The sequence below is a fragment of the Carex rostrata genome, chromosome 1 (genome assembly GCF_964058835.1).
Source record: "Carex rostrata chromosome 1, lpCarRost1.2, whole genome shotgun sequence".
NCBI lineage: Eukaryota > Viridiplantae > Streptophyta > Magnoliopsida > Poales > Cyperaceae > Carex > Carex rostrata.
The window spans coordinates 7726529-7746764 of record NC_135918.1 but is presented as its reverse complement, the minus strand read 5'-3'; the positions used below and the strand labels follow the sequence as shown (position 1 = coordinate 7746764).

At 32.2% G+C, this 20236-nt stretch overlaps 1 protein-coding gene across 1 annotated transcript; it reads left to right on the top strand.

The window, feature by feature from the left end:
• The first annotated feature begins 12935 nt into the window (after positions 1-12935).
• LOC144555692 (transcription factor ICE1-like) lies at positions 12936-16882 on the top strand. Its single transcript, XM_078304098.1, has 4 exons — positions 12936-14267; positions 15352-15585; positions 15988-16158; positions 16582-16882. Exons 1-4 carry the CDS (start codon positions 13134-13136, stop codon positions 16657-16659), a joined length of 1617 nt encoding a protein of 538 aa, XP_078160224.1. The 5' UTR covers positions 12936-13133; the 3' UTR covers positions 16660-16882.
• The last annotated feature ends 3354 nt before the right edge of the window (positions 16883-20236 follow it).

Genomic DNA, 20236 nt, shown 5'->3' with positions numbered 1-20236 from the left:
TAAATAGTAAAACAATTCAGAAAAATATAAAATTTGGTCTCCAAGCACATATTAATATGAAGAACAAGATGAACAGTTCAGATCGACTGTTTGAACTTTGAAAATAAAAATATGTTACATTTTACAAATAGGTCCTTATGTCTATAGAAGCCTTTGCCTATATATATTACAGATGATTTCTTCACTTTGTGTGTTTCGAACCCACGATCTTTCAAATGGAAGCAATGTGCCTTTGCCACTAAACTAAAGGCTGTTTTTTCTACCCCGCTTGATTTAATGTACCTAGGAATTGGTTTCAATATTGTTATTGCTAGTTGTTTATGCATTATCAGAAGATAAGCTATAATTAATTACCTATACAAAATAATAATAACTAATCAAGTTATTTTTTTTTCTTGAAAATTTCAATTTTTTTTAGGGCTGGGGTCTGGGGACATATTTGCAGCTTTCCAAATTTGGGAGATTGGGACCGTTATAATTGGCGGTTTGGTACCAACCTAAGATGGAAAGTGAACCAAAATAGTTTAATTTAATAAAAAAAACAAGGAAACTAAACTTCCAAGACATCATAAAGAGATATTTCATCAAGAGAGAACTAAGAAAAGACATCTGAAATCTGAATCAATTCGGATTCACACACAAAATACATATAACATATATGATAAGAGTAGTGCCAAAAATAGTTTTTAACTGCCACATGATTCATTATGGAAAACTAGAGAAAAGCTTACAGTACAGTTTTACACTGCGGTGCTGTGCCAGTACAGTACTACTTGCCTTTCTTCTTTTTATTTTTTAACCTTTTGGGCTAGAAAATCCAAATCCCAACTGCAAACATAGGAATCATCTCCAAAAAGTTGAAAAGAGCCTTTTTTCCATGGAATCTTCTGATTGTTTTTTTTCTTTAATAATTACGCCCCATCTTAAATTATTTAATTAAAAAAGAAAGAAAAAAATGACTCTTCCTTACCCATTTTACGACTCAACTAGTAATGGCAACCATATGATACGTTGTAAATTTGCGAATAATTTACGTTTTATTCTTTTTTGACATTTTCGAACTGAACTTTAAATAAAATACAAAAAAACGTATAATACGTTTTATTCGCGAATGAAACACAAATCAAGAATTATTCGCAAAAAAAATGCGATTTTTTTTGCTTCCTTATGGTACTGAATCATTCCCAAATTATACCTGGATTATTCTCGAATCACAAACTTTTTACCTTGCCGAACCAAACCGAACAATTTGTTTTCGCCATGATGGCAACATCCATTTGTTGAGATTTGTTTTTCAAAATTGTATTTAATTTAAGACTAGAAGTGTATCTTCATATTTATAATTAACTATAAAGAATATATGTACTTTTCTAAAATATACTCTTCGGTCTCACACAGCAAAATAATACATTTTTTTCTTTGTTTCAGTCTCTCAACCAATGGAAAGAATGTGCATTGAAAGAGAGAGCACTGAGTCACTGGCTGGTTCCAGTATAGTACAGTAACTCAGTGTTGAACAAAATTACATCAGAGTGAAGTCATATTTGACCAAGAAGAAGGTTTTGTTTTGACTCAATTCAATACTATGTCAGGCTTACTACAATATTAGCTGACCAACAATAATTCCCTGAAGCTTAAAACTTGCTTGTTCCCAAGCAAAATCCAAACCTAGGCATCGGGCCAGTATCTAAACTTACCAAAGTTTCATTTAAATTTCTAAATGCGAAAAACTCACATGATCTTGCCATTATTAAAAACCTCGAGAATCATTTTGGATAACAATTTAGACTTCCCTTGATCAATTATAATTCACCCCACAATTCAATCAATTAAATTGTATATTCAAAGATGCCTTAATATTTGCAAAAACTAATCATTTGAACTTATCAATATTTCATTCTTCTACCAAATTTATGCCCTCATTTTGTGGTGATTTTTTCTTTTTTCGCCCCCCAAGCTTGAAACAAGCTTAGGTTAGAAAGTCGTTGACTTCGTGTGTTGATATATGCAAAAGTTTTTGAAAGTTTTCGAGCTCAAAGACATCCTGTCGGATTGTGCCAGTACTCTTTTTTTATTTTTTTATTTATTTTGAAAGACGAGCTCAAAGGCGCACGGTAGGACTTATTGCCAGTACTCTTATTTTCTCCATCTTTTCATTTGTTTCATCATTTTCTTATTCATTTGCATATATCATGAATACATACATCCAATGGTATTATTTCATACCAATGGATATCCCAATCTTTCTTTTATTTGAAATCCCAATTCCCTATTTTAAAAGACATAAGTTGGTTTCAAAATGCCTTTTCAATAAAATTTAATTTTTCATTTTTTTCAAAATCTCAAAACATCTCATCATATGCAATTCTTTGATCAAACATGGGGTTATTTCCAATTTTTCAAAGTCATCCAAATCACAACCAAAATTTTTCAAACAAGTCATTAATCCTAGCAATCACACAAATTTATCACCTAAAAATGCAAATTTAAAAATAAAATAAACATGAGTTTTATACTTTATGCATTTTCAGACAATGAAGTCCTATTATGCAAGACTCTATTTTCATAACTTTGTAAAACATCTTGACAAATTTGCAATCTCAAGCAATTAAATTCGAAATCACAAATTCTATTCAAGGTCAAGTAAAAATTAAGGTTACAAATCCTAAAAAATATTAAAAATAAAATAAAAAGTAAACATGACTTAAATGCAGATACAATTTTCTTCTATTCTACCCCCAAGCTTGAATGAAACATTGTCCTCAATTCTTAAATTCACACAAGAAAAAGTAAATAGAAGAAAACATGAAAACTTACAAGACATGAAGCAAGGGATGAAGCGGGGGATGATTGCCGAGGGCAATTGCCTCCTTTTCGCCAATGTGCTCTATCTGGGTTGGTGCACGGTCCGTGTGAGATGTGTCCGGTCCATGTACTTCCCTCGTGCGCCCCGTGTGTCATCCCAATCTCCAGCTCCTGCAAAAAAAAAGAAAAATATACAAGTTAAAATCTAGAATTTAGCAAAATAAGCAAAATCCAGAAAATAATCGATGCCGTCCCCGGCAACGGCGCCAAAAACTTGTTCACACAAAAGCATATGCACAAAGTTTCAGTATAGTAAACTATACTTTTTAACCTTGATTACACTTTCGACTCAGATTGCAAGTATACAATCCTGTCGCGTAGTATTATCAGGTATCGATCTAAGGGACGGTTCGAACTTTACCGAACTTTACTTAATTTAACTAAAATCTAGAAGTGAGAAATGGTAATTTGATTGTACTTAAAACAATAAAGATTTTTGGTTTTGGTTTTAGAAAGAATAAAAAAAGGGTTTCTAAGGTTTCAAGGGTTTCAGACTCATCTTAGTTCTGCCTCTCAGTCCCTAATACGGGCCGTGTAACTTCCTACACAGGTCGTGTCAAGTTACAAGGACCATACAGCTTTCTGTCCGGTCCGCGTTGACTTCAAGTTAATGCATAAGATATTGTTTCTTTGTGTTTTTCCTTTGTGTAGGGTTCTACTGACCACACCTAATGTTTCTAAACCGCAACCGTCGTATTTTGGTTTATTAACTTGGTATGGAGTTGCAATATCTACCCTCTTAAAATTCTAAACCTCAACTTTTGTATATTGGCTTTGTTTCCTAGTTACTTGTTTGGTATACTAAAGGTAACATCTTATCTGTCGATAAGAGGAAATGTTTACCTTTCGGCTACTACTTGGTTTCACCTTTCGGATCACTAATACTACCCCATGTACTTAGTTTGGTTGAGAGATAGTAAGGGTTGAAATGCGCTTTAGATGTGATCATTCATCTAGTGGCAAACCAATAAAAATCAAACAACTTCCACTAAGCAATTAAAATACTACACAATCAAGCAAACACAAATTTCAACACAAAAATCCAATAACTGACGTGCAAACAAAACATTCGATTACATCGTAATCCTAGAAACTAAAGAGTTTAAACTAACATAATTAAAGAGAAAACAAAATAAATAAACAGAAGAAAGAAATGATAAAACTCCAAGAAGACAAGCTCCAAGCCAAGACTCCTCTTTCCAAGCTCTCGAAACAAAATGGAGAATAATGGTGGTCTCTCAGAAATGGCCTCCCCAAAGGGGAGATCCCCCCAAAGGTAAGATATCCTTCATCTTGCTGCCTCCCTCTCCTTTATAGCTATTTTGTGACTTGGGGAGCAAGCAACCAAGGATGGAAGGTGAATCAATCAAGATCTCGTGAGATATGGCAATGAATTTCAGCTTTCTAAAAAGGTTCCTGCGACTTGTATATTACAAATTCTGATTTATAACTTTCCTAGAATTGTAGATCTCGTTGTCCTCTTTGCAGTAAGTCTTTATTTGCCTAAAACGGAGTTCATATCACCAAGATATGGCCAAAATACGAAAAGATATCAAAATCTGAAATTTTCATATTCGCTCTGTCAGCTTTCTGTACGGTCCGTGTACTGCCTCTTCTGTGAACCAGACTTCAAATGGGCATAACTCATTATCCCTAACTCTGTTTTCAGTGTTCTACCACTTTTCGGAAAACTTGCGAGAAGATCTATAATTTGCTCCATTTCCTGAAATTTAAATAGACTTTGGCAGTAACTTGATTCTTGGTATAATTCTAAACTAAATTAAACTAAATGCATGAAAATTGGTCAAGTTATTGATATAAAACCCTAGGCAAAAATATACATAATTTATGCTCATCAATAATAAATAACAAGCAAAAAAACAATAATGAATGAATGAATTTTTCTTGATTTAACGGTAAAGATGTTATTTCATTTACAAACAATGTATAGCAAATCATTTTATACTGCCTAAATATATACTTAAATATATACTGATGAAATAAATCCTGTATATTAATAGTGCATGTCAGCTCCGAGTACCATACCAGAAATGCACATGCTAGTGACAGACAAATACTGCAACTGTTGTGTTAGATCTAAGCGAGCTATAAATAGTTTCCTTATAATTGTAGCTGGAGAAAGCTTTTTCATGATACATGAGTAGATTCAGGATTTTCGTCATACGAGGACAAAAAAAATATCAAATTGGATTTAAATAACTAATCGGATACTCGATAAAAAATAATGGTTTGGTTTAATTATACTTTCCAATACTTTAACTTGTAATTTATTATGCTCTAACTTATAATTCTAACTACCAATCAAAATTCAACAAATTTATTTCAATTTTACCCTAAATTTAACCCGAATTACAAATCAAACATCTAGAAAGGGGCAAAAAATTCAGAGAGGGGGCAAAGTTAGTCGGGGCCGATAAATCTTCACTAGAACTTAAAATCCAGGGGTGCAGTTGCCTCCCCTGGAACCATATTGTTCCGCCAATGCCATGAGACACACACACACACACACACACAGAGGATTTGGCTAAGGTGCTATGGGTTGCATAGAGGACTACGGTGCTACGGCTCAATATTCGAGTTTTCAAAATCCTAACAGTCGATCCGAACCGTTCATCTTGTTCTCCATATTAATATGTGTTTGGAGACCAAATTTTACATTTTTTTACTATTTTTTAGATAGGTAGAAAATCACTTGATCTAAAAAATTATGCACCATTTAGATATTTGATTTTCTACCTATCTAAAAAAATAGTAAAAAATTTCCAAAAAATGTAAAATTTGGTCTCCAAACACATATTAATATGAAGAACAAGATAAATGGTTCGGATCGACCATTAGGATTTTGAAAACTCGAATATTGAACCGTAGCACCGTAGCCAAATCCTAGGATCAGCGATTTTCAAAGTGGCTTAATAAATAGTAAAAAAATTCAGAAAAAATGTAAAATTTGGTCTCCAAGCACATATTAATATGGATAACAAGATGAACGGTTTGAATCGGTTATTTGGACATTGAATCCGGTGATTTATAGTCCAATGCACAAAAATGCCTATGCATTGCAATGTATGGTAGCCTTACTATATATATATTGAGCTGTTGCACGGAGATCCTCTATGCTACGCATAGCATATTAGCATTTTCCTATATATATATATATATCTGCATTTCTACCATAATATTACCGCTTCTATTTTTAAAATTCAGTTTAGTAATGTTATTATTGAGTTTTATGATTTTATTATACAATTTGACCAAATGGCTGAACACTATTTCAAGACCTATAAGGTATATATGTTAGATCATGAAACATTCTAAATCGTTGGATCAACCATTAATTAATAAATATTCACCAATGTATGAGGTATATCTAATTCATTGTAAGAAATTAATTACTTTATATGTGATCATCTATTAACATTTAAAATTATATATATATTTTTTGGTGTTGCATTCTATTTGAAAATATTTATTTGAACTTAGAATTAAATTAATTTTTCGATACAAAATTTAATTCCGGTGTCTATTTAGATTATAGGGATCTGTTTTGAAATTCGTGTCAAATTAAAAAAGACGGTGTGGATCTCATTCTACAAAGAAGGTACCGCACTGTATCTGAACTCGAAAATAATTGTGCAATGCAAAACCTTTTACTTGTAAAAATTAATATAAAATAATATAAGGTATTAGATTGAGTACCGTATATTTAGTCGAAACCATAAAAAAAATATATATTCGGCTCCATTATTTGGAGCCGAATTTTTGATTCGGATCCATTAAAGTTATTACACAAGTAGAATAATTCAAACATTGGAGCCGGAAAAAAAAAATCAGAGCCGAATTTTTTTTCGATTCTATCTATATATCAAAATCTTGAGAATATCATTCTAATACTCTAAATTACTTTATATTAATTTATATATAACAAAATTCTGTGGACAATGCATCCAAAAGCATTCAAAACTTTTTAAATTGACAGAAGTCAAATCCAGGTTTAACTTCTCGAGGAAATTTACTGTTAAATTTGAAGATATAAAAAGAACGGAATCCTTTATTTTGTCCCATATGCATTTTCGATTCGAAAAAAAAAACAATCAAAGATACACCTCGTGTTTCCCATGCTGATCAGAAATGCACCTGACAAATTAACAATCAAGCAAAAAAAAAAATGTTATGTCATTGCTGTCAAAATAATTTGACTAGTCGACACTTTATAAAAAAAAAAAATTCTTACTATAAGGCGGTTACTAAATGTAGTTGTTTACTATTATAACCTGACACGATTCAAAATTATCAACAAATCACTAGCTCTGATAAAACAATAAAGCCAAAAAAGAAACGAGAAGTGTTACATGAATGAGAAGGGTTAAAATGCATCATTGGTTTTGTGTTCCAACCATACTCTACATCTCTATCTTCGTATACAAAGTTTAAACAGTCCATTCAAACCGTTTATCTTGTTCTACATATTAAAGTGTGCTTAAAGACCAAATTTTATATTTTTTTTAGAATTTTTTTACTATTTATTTAGATAGGTACAAAATCACTGTTTTTGGATGGTTCAGATGCAGTGATTTTGTACCTATCTAAATAAATAGTAACAAAATTCCAAAAAATATAAAATTTGGTCTCTAAGCACACTTTAATATGTAGAACAAGATGAACGGTTCGGATCGACTGTTTGAACTTTGTAAACGAATATAGAGACAAAGTATAGTTGGGGCACAAAACCAATGGTGCATTTTAACGCTACTCTACGTGAATACTATTGTTGTTATCATAATTGCTATCAAAATAGTTTTTCTAGTCAACACTTTACAGAAGTTTCTATTGTATAGAATCAATTAATGATTTAGTAGCAACGGTAACGGTCATTGTCGTGAGAGGTTACAAGTTAGAATTCAGTATCAACTTATAAGGAAATAATAATTTATAAAAAGTTTTGGTTCTTGTTTAGTTTAGTAAGTAATAAAGTGGCACTGTTCTAGTAGACCGTTTTGAAAGTTACTTTTTGGTGCAGATTTATTGAAAAGGTGATTTTTTTTTATGGAAGCAATGATAACAATCAATTATTAGCATCATCATCCTTGACAGTATTCTAGCAACGGGTTGCAATTGAAATAGATAGTATTTGCTTTCACATTAGTAAATTTAGCAATATTCTCATATAAACGCACTGGTCGGACTCTCTCTCTCTAGACTGAAATTTTTATTAATACCATTTAAAAAAAACACTACTGAAATTGAAGAATTCAAAAAATATTAGAGTCTCCAATTCAATCTGCGGCTTTGATCTTGGAGGCTGTAGATTGAATTGGAAGCCCCCCAAAAACCTAAATATTAGTATAGTACGGTGCATTTTTTAGTTTTTGAGAGGCCTACAATTCAATTTGTAGTATCTCCAAGAATTAGACTGCATATTGAATTGACGGTTCTGATATTTTTTTTTGAATTCCCCATAATTTGTGATTTTTTTTACAGTGGTATTAATAAAAATTTCAGCTCTCTAGACTTCTATTTTTTTTTAAATCATCTTCATCCTCACAATTCTGGATTTCAATTTATGAGACTAATTTAATAATTTACATATCACATTAATATTATTTATATTCACCTCCAATAAAGCTTACAATTGCCACATCAACTAATTGGCAATTAATTTTACATCCCTACAATATGTGTTGCAATTGCAACATCAAAAGTTCTGATATATTTACAATTTTAGTATAAATATAGTTAGAAAAAATTATCATGACTCGCCAGGTTGAATAGATAAATTATCTTAATAATATTTGTTTTTGATATTTTAGTTACTTTGGCTGTTGTTTTAATTAATAATTAGTGTAACTTGCAGGATAAAAACATTGACAACGCAGTTTTAACTACATACAACGTAATAAATAAACACACGTAATAAAATCAAAACAGCGTTGTATGAAGACAAAACTGCACTGTTGTTATCTACCTACTTGTTTCAAGTTCAGACCTAAAAGAATACAAGAAACTATGATGCGCATTCATAAACCATCTTTTTTTCCCCCCTACAATTCATACCACTTAAAATTTGTATGATCTATTCAATATTTTAATATATTGAGATTGATTGCTTCCAGATTTAAAAAATATATATATGTGTGTTAGAATAGAATAAAAGTTTTTAAAATAAGACACTTTTTGTACAATCGACAAAGTAATTTGTGTTCAATAAAATCTGAACTTAAATAAATATTTCAGGAAAAAACTAAAAACCCATACGATAACAAATAATATGATTAGTTATGTGAAATTCTAGCAAAAGAACAAAAAAAACTATAATAATTAGAAACTTCTTTGCACCTTATACACATCAAATATATATATAGAGAGAGAGATGGGCTACGGTGAGTTGTGAAGTAAAACACGTTTATACTTCACGCAATATCTTTATTTTCAAAATCCAAATGACCGATCCAAAACGTTAATTTTGTTCTCCATATTAATATGTGCTTGGAGACCAAATTTTACATTTTTTAGAAATTTTTACTATTTATTAAGCCACTTTGAAAATCTGAGCGAACAGTAAAAATTTCTGGACCACCGGATCGGCGATTTTCAAAGTGGCTTAATAAATAGTAAAAAAATCTAAAAAATATAAAATTTGGTCTCCAAGCACATTTCAATATGGAGATCATGTTGAGCGGTTCGGATCAACGTTTTGAACTTTAAAATCACAAAATACGAGTGTGAAGTAAAATAGTCGCTTTACTTCACAACTCACCATAGCCCATCTCTCTCTCTCTCTCTATATATATAATATATTTAAATGAGAAGAGAATTATGAAATACAAGAGTCGTTCAATTAGGCCTTGTAATTGCTAAGGAGTTAAAAAATTTCAAACCTTTTTGTGAATTTGTAATTATGATTAATTATTCATTAATTGTTTGATATGCTTTATGATTCGTGAAATCTTGATCCGTGTGATTCTTAAAGTAGCCAGCACAAATTATAAAGCAGATCAAATGACTCAGTCGGACAATTAATCCCGGATTATCATGGTTAATAATATTTTTTAAAAGAAGTATCACTTTGTAGATTATATATAATTCTCCACATATTCATTTCATTCTACGCTAATTAATCATTTCAAGAAAATGAATTCGATCTTATGCGAGATATCACACGTGATGGGTCACTTATGTTCAATTTATAATAAGACAAATTCAACAAATGTTGGTCCCGTTACTATTACCAATAGAATATGTTTTTTCAGAATGTGACACTTATGGAACTTATAAAAATTTCTCCTTTCCACATTTAAAATTAACAACCAACAGAAAAAAAAAAGATAATAATTTGTAAGGTGTTTTGATTTGGATGGATACAAAATTTTCATCAGAAGATAAAATAGTAGCAAATTGGAATTTAAATTCGTTAGTTAATCGGGTAAAATTCAATATCGTGACTTCTAATTTTCAATGCTCTAACATCTAATTCTAATTAACAATCAAAATTCAAAAATTCATTCTAATTTTAATTCTAAATTTAATTCTAATTAATTAAAAATCAGAATTACAAAGAAGGGCAAATAAAATTTCAGTATAAGAAAGTTGCTCCGAACAAATAAATCTCCCTCAAATTTCAAAATCTAACCGATCAATTCTTATTGGATCAGTTCCTTGTTTTGGTTATTGTTTAGTAGAACAGTAGGTAATAAATTGGCACTATTTGTATAGACCGTTTTAAAGGCAACTTTGTAGTGCAACTTTACAGAAGTAATCATTGTTGCCGAATTAAAAACCAAAACAAAAAAATGCCACCAAATGAGAAAAATAACGACATAATAAAGGTATTTTGGTTATTTTGATCGAACTATAACAATTCAAATAATGACGCGTGGCTAATGGTCGTTTAGAGGAAGTTGTGCTAATTTTAGGGAATTCACATTCCCTCCGGTTACCGGACTGAGTATAATTGAATCGGACGGTCTAAAATTGTTTTTTTAACTTGACACGAATCTCAAAGCACAAATAATACTGCCTCTGTGCTATCCCGAGCAAGCACTGACTGAGAGTAAATCTGGACCGTTTGTTTCAATTTGTGCTGAGTGAGGTACCTGGGAGGATACAGATCTAATTTTAAGGGTGAAAACGGAGCGGATAGTGGTACATATCTATATAGTTTTTTATTTTTATTTTTCGGATGCATACAATGATTGAATGTTAGACGGATATGAATACGGATCAAATCGAATATTTATTAAAATAATATAAAAAATTAAAGTTCATAATATACATTTAATTATGAAGCCTGATAATTGTATCACAAACAAAATCCCCGAGCGTATCTCCCAATTAGTTTAACAAAAAAGAATTTCAATGTTATCTAACTTTCATTCCCAGCGCTAATATCAAAACATTTAAAGCTTTGTTTATAACATTTTACAATGCTACTCGCAAGCATGAAAATTCTAAATATGTATAGTTTTAACTCCCAACTACTTTTGTTTTCAAGCCAAAAACGGAAAGATTCATTTCACCCACTTTTTTTTTATTTTTTCTCTGATCATTCTCATCTATTTTCTCGACGATCCATGATGAATTTTGTGAATCTAAAAATATGAACGTTTTTTACCCGATTTTCTTTTTCAAATGAGATCCATGAAGAATCATTTTCGAGTTATATTTGTGTCGTAATTTTTTTTACCACTTTAAATCTTTGTGACTTTCAGTTTTTTTTTTTTAATTTTGCTTCAAAATAATTTAAACCTCTGTTTACAAGCATATAAACCTCATGTACAAGCATATAAACTTAATTAATAACACTTTAAATCTCTAGAATAAAACATATAAACCTCATGTACAAAGAATTAAAACCTCAACAATAACATTTCAAAGCACATAAACCTCAACGATAACACTGCATTTACAAAGCTCATTTACAAAACATATAAACCTCATGTACAAAGCATTAAAATTTTTAATGGTTGTAGACTGAGATTTAAAAAATTGAAAATTTAAAGTGCTCACGAGTTTTACTTTAAAAAACACAAATGACTTTAAAATTACTCAAAAATATTTTTTCATGGATCTTATTTGAAAGATAAAATCGAACAGAAAACGTTCATATTTTTAGATTCGTAAAATTCATCACGGATCGTCGGGAAAATAAATTATAATGATCAGAGAAAAAATAAAAAAGAGTGAGTGAAATGAATCTTTTCGTTTTTGGCTTGAAGACAAAAATAGTTAGGAGTTAAAACTATACACATTTAGAATTTTAATGCTTTCAGACAGAGGTTTATATGCTTGCGAGTAGCATTGTAAAATGTTATAAACATAGCTTTAAATGTTTTGATATTAGCGCTGGAAATGAAAATTAGACAACATTGAAAGTTTTTTATGTTAAACTACTTGGAGGATGCGCTCGGATATGATGGCTCGGGATACCATAACTTTTCTCTTTAATTATAATGGTGAATAACATAATTTTTTCATAACATATATATTAAACTATATAATATATATCTACTATTCGAATACAGGTTATTGAAATACAAAACTATATTAATATTCATGTTCATATGAATATTAAAATATCAAATATTTTCGTCTAATTTTTCAAATACGAATCAAGTATTATTCATACCGTTTTCACACCTAGCTAATCTTCCTACAAAATGTGTTCCTATTTTACATATGCAATAATTTCAATTCTGAAAATGAAATCAAATATCAAAAAGAGGAAATAGCGATATACCCTGTACATAAGGGCACTTTGGTCATTTTAGTGTCGTGTAATTATCACCGAGCCAGCCCATAGTCCCATACAGAGTCAGTCTTGCTCAGATATACATCACCACACGTCTCCTTCTCTCATGGTTCCATGTGAATAGTACTAAACATTATTCCGTGTAGCGAACAAACGACATATGGAAATGCAATGGCTGTTGTAAACTCTTGTAATTCTATCATGGACTTCTTCCACAATTAAAACTATGATATTCCACAGAAGATCCCCAATTCTTTCGTAACGTTCACCTCTCTCCCTCTCTTCCCTCTCAAATAGCTCCAACCCACACAATCTCTCTCTTCACATCTCCATATTTCTACTGAAACCAAGTGAAGAAGAAAGAGTTCACCTCTCTCTCTCTCTCAAACTACTTGCTCTGTCACTCTCACTCTTTCTGTATTGACCTCGAAATCTCAGGAGTTAGAGAGAGAAACCTCAACAAATACCACAAACCAAATCAAACAAATATATATAATAAGCCATGCTTTCTAGAGGAAACAACACCATGGCATGGCTTGACGAGACCTCCGCCGAAACAGAGCCTCCAGTCGAGGTCGAACCCGAAGACCAAGTTCACCACCTACCCACCGGTGCTTCTCACCATGACACGCTCCACCAAGCCTCACTCTCCTGGCCTCTGAACCCGAACACGACACCGAATCTAAACCCTAACCCGATAAACGAGATGGCCTTCAAATCCATGCTAGAAGACCAAGATTGGTATTTCCAGCCACACCATGACCAACAAATGAGCAAAGGTCTCACATATGCTTCAAATCCTTCCCAAGAAACCACCCTGCCTTCTTCTTCCTCCAGCTCTCCACCTCCATCTCTTTTCAATCTGGACCCCACCCAAGCTCTATTCAGGCTTATGAACCCGTCCTCTTCAAGCCCGTTTGATACCGGGTTTGATCTCGGGCTTGATAACCCGGGCTATCTGCCAATGACCCAAATGTCCAATCTATCAAATATGTCGGGTTCCTCCATTTTGACGAGCAGGGGAGGGCTTGAGTTTGGCAATTTGGGGTTAAATGGCCCAATTGGATGCCCCGAATTAAGTTCCTCCATGCAATTCCCTTGCACTGCCGGAGGTTTGGGGCAGTTTTCACAAATGGGTCAGTTGGGTCATGACGTCTTCGAAAACTCGTCGACTTTTCTAGCCAGAAATAAGGTTTTAAGGCCTCTTGAGATATTTCCTACAGTTGGTGCACAACCAACATTATTCCAGAAACGCGCCGCAGCCAATTTGAGGCACAATTCAAGTGGTTTAAGCAGCAAGGGGGGTGGTTTAGATGATGAACTGGAGAAGAAGAGAAGAGGGATGAGTTTAGAGGAGGAAGGAGAAGAGGGGAGCTTTGATGGGTCGGGTTTGAATTACGACTCAGATGACAATGTGGGTCTTGATGGGTCGGGTCTGAAGGGTGAAGAGATGAGTGTGAAGAATGGTGGAGAGGGGAATAATTCAAATGCAAATAGTACTATTACTGGGGTTGGAGATAATAAGGGAAAGAAGAAGGGGCTCCCTGCAAAAAATTTAATGGCCGAGAGGCGTAGGAGGAAGAAGCTTAATGATCGGCTTTACATGCTTCGCTCCGTAGTTCCTAAAATTAGCAAGGTATAATATCTTCTTTATTTTTTCTAATTTCTTGCTATTATTATATTTGTTTGCAGAAATGTAATGTATTATTTGTTAGTGAATGGGTTCATAAGTTTCAATTTAATTGAACTTGAGCAAAATTGGGCTAAATTGGGCTAATTCTGTAGATCAAATTACTTATAGGTATGTATAAACTTAGGACCACATTATCATGTTCCATATACTGTATTGAAAATTACACTCAGCACAACATGTAACGGATACAGGACCTGAGCACCTAGCGTATAAAAATAGATTAAAATGTTAGAGTTGGCCATATATGATCAAGATAAGGCCTGGACACCATCGGTACAACTACCCATGTCGGTTGTATATGAGCAGCGGGCTAGGCTGGCTAGCTTCTCTTGCAAATGCATTGTGGGACTAATATAGTATTAGTGTCAAACTCTTAAACACGGATTTGGTATGATATTGATGCTGCTCAATTCTATTCCTCATACTTGACAAATTTTTCCTTTTATTTATCTGTAAATTTCTTTCATCCACCCAGATTTTGTATCCTTACTATCTGAAAAGCAAAAGATATCACATATACTTCCATTTTTCGTCTTGTAAACTTCAACAAATTTGTACCTGGCTTGTCTTATGCATTAGAAGTACTTAATTAAAATGAAATAAATTTGATATGAGAACAATATGTATTGTATTCTAAGATTTTTGAAAACTGGTCATATCACCGTATCTGTATGGTGTCAGACGTACTCCTATCTATCAGTATCCATGTGGAATGGCTTGTTGAAGCGAAATGAATTAATGACTTGTTATGGTCTTCATTAACTTTATTAGTTTTAATTGCTAATGTTATATGCATGAACTGGAATTGGAAGCTCGTGATCCAGATTAAAAACATATGATTTTGTTCATTGAACCATGTAATGATGCTTTTACTGTACGGGATCCGTACTTCTGCAAGGAAATATTGTAGAAAACTTTCTTTGTATTTATTTTTACATTTTAGTTTTCAATTCTATAAACTTTCTTTGTATTTATTTTTACATTTTAGTTTTCAATTCTATGAACTTTCTTTGTATTTATTTTTCAGATGGATAGGGCATCGATTTTAGGTGATGCAATAGAGTACTTGAAGGAGCTGCTCCAAAAGATAAATGATTTACACAATGAGCTGGAGTCGACGCCTTCCTCTTCGATACCACCTTCAACACCAACTGGTACCAGCTTTAACCCTCTGACACCGACTCTGCCAACCCTGCCATCTAGGGTTAAGGAGGAGCTCTGTCCCGGTTCTCTTCCAAGTCCTAACAGCCAGCCTGCTAGGGTTAGTTCCTTGCTCTGTTATCCTACAACTTATTCTATCAGTTAATTAAAGGCCAGCATTTAAAATCAAATAGATAATGTTTTCTTAAGTTAGTTCAAAACTCCTGAAACAATTGGTTTTTTCTGTCAACTCCTTAATAAATACTTATAGAGAGAAGTTAGAGCCAAATCAAGAAACCATCTACTGATGTCTTTTATAGAAATCATATGTTTGTATCCGTAGCAATTAGCATATGATGAATGTATGAAGAAAGGGTTGCTAGATTTTTCGTTCAAATTTTATATTGTGGGGACCCCACCTTAAACACTCTTTTTTTTATCCTTGTGAGACAAAACTCTGGCATGCTAAAACTAACGCCCTTCTATGACCATGCTAATTTTTTCAAACCACGGATTTGTGAAGGTTGAAGTGAGGCTGAGAGAAGGCCGAGCAGTCAACATTCACATGTTCTGTGCACGTAGACCAGGTCTACTGCTTTCCACCATGCGTGCACTAGATGGACTTGGTCTAGATGTTCAACAAGCTGTTATTAGCTGCTTCAATGGTTTTGCATTAGACGTCTTCCGTGCAGAGGTATGTGCACATTAGAATGATTGATAACAAATTTTTGAGTACAGGCCAACTATTTAATATTCACAAAGGATTGCCCCTTCCGGATTTCGAACCTGCAATCTCTCACACAAAAAGCATTGGCTTTGCCACTAGACCAAAGGCTGGTTCTTGAATGATTGATAACAAATTGATTAAGTTATTTGTTTCAAGTCATATATTCTTTCTGAGTACATGATATTTAAGCAAATTATGTACTATTGTTTAAGTTTGCATATCTTTTGAGAGGATTCAAATTAAGGTCTATATCACAAAATTTGGATCCTCGCAAAAATAAATGCTTACTAAAACAATAGTACATGATTTGCTTAAATATGTTCCTTATTGTCACTAATAATTTTAGAAACTAAAAATATTCATTCATTGCCTTTCTCTGATATATTTCAGCAATGTAAGGATGGAATTATGCCGGAAGACATAAAGGCGGTGCTCCTCCAACAAGCCGGGTTTCACCCTGTGATGTGATTCTGGCATTTAATTCTAATTCTGTTCAACAAAGTCATTGCTTCCCTTCTTGGGTTTGCAAGGAATGATACTATTTTAGTGCTGATCTATCTTACCTTATCTTGTTTTTATGTTAGCATGCAGCTTCAGAAAAAGTTTGGCTTGATCTTTTTTAGTAGCAATATCTCAACAACTATCTTGTTGTCCTTTTTTTATATAAAATGTTTATCTAACTCTTTTGTAATATCTTTGTTTTGGATGTTGGTATATCCTTTTGTATCTCATTTGCTCGGTTTTATAGCCTCTTCTCATGTTTGATATCTGTATATTCGTAATGCTTGCTCAAAATCTAAAGCACCATGCCAAGGGAAAATAATGTAACCTTGTAAGGATTAGAAGAGATATCATTAAGCTGCAAGAGGATTTAACATGCCATCTAAAGCAGGTGTCAAGTGAGCATCAATTAGACTGATCAAGTATCGTAATTAAAGGACCGTTTCTCTTTGCTTTTAAAAGTTTCTTATGAGAATCTAAATATAAGAAGATCACAGTATTAATTGTTTTGGTTGATAGGGGCCTATCAGAGCTTTGCGTTTTCTTTTTCCTTATTTTGTTATGAGATATAAATCAACTATGAAGATTGAAGAACAAAAGTAAATAGTCTGCTGAAATCCCTGGTCAACATTACTATCAAGAGCAATGATTTAAATAGCGTTTATCCCGTTATAGCGGCCGGTTTAAAAAAATTGCGCTATACCCAAATAGCGGCGCTATTTGGACATAGCGCCATAGCTTTTATGGAAGAAAAACGCTATAGCGCGCTATTTAGAACATTGATCAAGAGTTTTGGTGGTGTATATATCAAGAATTTGATATATAAATTAAATTGAATGATTTAGATCGATTGTTCGAACATAAAATGGACCAATCCAGACCGTCAGCATTTAGTTTCGGTCTAAATGTTGAAGCTAATACACCAACAAAATTGTTATTATCCAAAGAATAAATATATTTTTGACAAGTGCAGAAAGGATGAATATAAATTGTTATTATCTAAACGAGCCGAAATTTTTATTAGTATTCAAAAATATAAATTAATTTTAAATTCTACTCATCTATTTATTGAAATTCGAAAAGTGTCCAAACCGATATTTTTCTCACCGGTTTTAAGTCAACTTTCCGGCAATAAAACAGTCGGTTTCAGGCTTTCAGAAATAGGTGGTAATTTTGCCGGCTTCTATAACTGGTGGAAAATTTACCAGTTCCTTAATATTTTTTATTAAGCTATTCACTATTTTTTACAGTTGTTTGCCGAGTTTTTTAAAAATACCCAAATTTATTAATATTTTATTATAAATAACCAGTAATTTGCCAAAATTATATTTCTACCCAAACCGTAAGGAAATCTTATGGTTTGGGTAGAAATATAATTTTAGCAAATTACTGGTTATTTATAATAAAATATTAATAAATTTGGGTATTTTTAAAAAACTCGGGTTGTTTGGTTATCTTTTTTATAATTCATATTTAAAGTGATGTTACTAAGCAACCAATCAAAAAGACCATATACGCGTCTGTTGAATTTCTCTTTCCAAATCAGCTACAACCACGTGCCCAATTTAAAGTAAAATACAAAATACATAATCATTGCTAGAAGACAATCAACCAAAGTAAAATGAAAACCAGTGATTTTATGGCGGGTTTTGGAGTATAAACCGGTGGTAGTTTTATCACCGGACCTAACTATTAGGGGAAGATGTTTTCTCTGTGGAATTGTCTTTTAAGAAAATTAATATTGAAAAATAATTAAAAAAAGATGATCAAATGTTTGAGAAGCGGTAATTGAAAGGTAAATTTGTTTATTAAATTAAAATTTTAAATAATATTATTTCATTAACAAATTATATTGCGCGGATATCAGTACCCAGAAGTGAACCTGGAACAAAGGAATGGGGATCAATTGGCCTCTTCTTTTAAATTTTTGTATTTATCTATGATTTTTAATATAATTTAGAGCAAAATGTTATGGTATAGTAAATTGGACTTCCATTCTTCGTAAGAAAATTTTATATGATTGATTTTCATTGTGTATTTGATCCTCATAGTTCGAAAGTCTGACTCTATCTCATGTCATTATATTATTTTTATATTATAACACTGACTAAAACATATCTGATAGAAATTAAATGGTTGAAATTTACCACGTTTGATGCTTAAACTATTGAAAAATTGCAACGGCTGGATCTACTGATCTGTTTTCTGACTTCTCCCGTCAGAATTTGTAGCGTAGCAATTAAATGCACTGCCTTTAATTTTTTTTGTTTTTTTGAGAGAGTAATGGTACATGCAGTCTCGGATCATTCGTACGTCCCGGTACAGACGTACAGTTGAATTCGAATTCCCAAAATTAACTCAAATTTTGAGTTTGGATTCTGACCGTCCGATCTGATCCGGTACGATTATAAAAAAAGACAGAGGCCTTGTATTCTGATCAGACGGTTCTGATATAAACTCAAAATTTGAGTTACTATAGGGCATTCGTACCCGTACAGTTTGGCAGACAAAATATCGTATTGCATAATTGCATCTGCTGTTTACTACAATAATAAATGTTGCTGCTTGTTATAAATAATAATGTTAGTTCTGCACTTCTGCTAAATCTAAGACCGTTATGTTGCCGATATTTTTATTAATATTCAAATTTGTATATATTTTATCACAAATAACTAAGTTTTAAAATTTTTATTAAAAATATCCAATAATTTATTGCAGTTTGAGATTTTTTTTTTTTTTTAGTTTTTTGCACTATAAAAACTCCATTTTTCTCTCCTCCCTCTTAAAATGAGAAGGCAATTTCGGATATTTTTTTATTAATTTTTTTAATTAATTATTTTTCCTTTCTTAATTAATTTTTTTTTTCAACTGTCACAATTCTCAAAAGAGATAATTTTTCATATACCCTTCAAAACTCTTATGATTTCTTATTTATCTCTCAACTTGTCAAATTGTTTCTTATTTGCCCTTCCTCTAATTAACCTTTCACTTAAATTATAAAAACTCCTTAATTAATTTATGTTTTGAAATAAAAGACAAAATTGCCCTTTGTTCTTTCTTTTGATGCACAAAATTGTCCTTAATTTATCTCTGTTTTTAATTTCTCTTATTTACGTCTCTGTAGTCGGACCTTCGCCCTTCAAATTGCAAATCTTTCTTTGTTGTCACAACCAAAAGCACTAGAAATTGCACCAGGCCTCATTTCAGCTTTATCTCTTATATAATCCTTGCGCAACTATTAAAGCTGAGCATATATAGGAGAAATTTGATTGCATGGGGATCTCGCTGGAACTATCCATGAATAAATATATAATTTCAATTTTAGTTTTTTAGTGGATAAAGCACTTAAAACAGAGGTGTATGGCTGCTGCTTTTCTTGCTGTATTTAACAAAACCTTACTTAAATGAAGAAATGAAATGGAAACTCCTAACAAAGGAAAAAAAAAAAGGGAACTACTTAAATACATGACGTCTCTACTTGTTTTTATGGACCATTCTTCTTCTTTGCTTGTTATCTTGGGATTTTGTAAAGGAGTCAACTCAT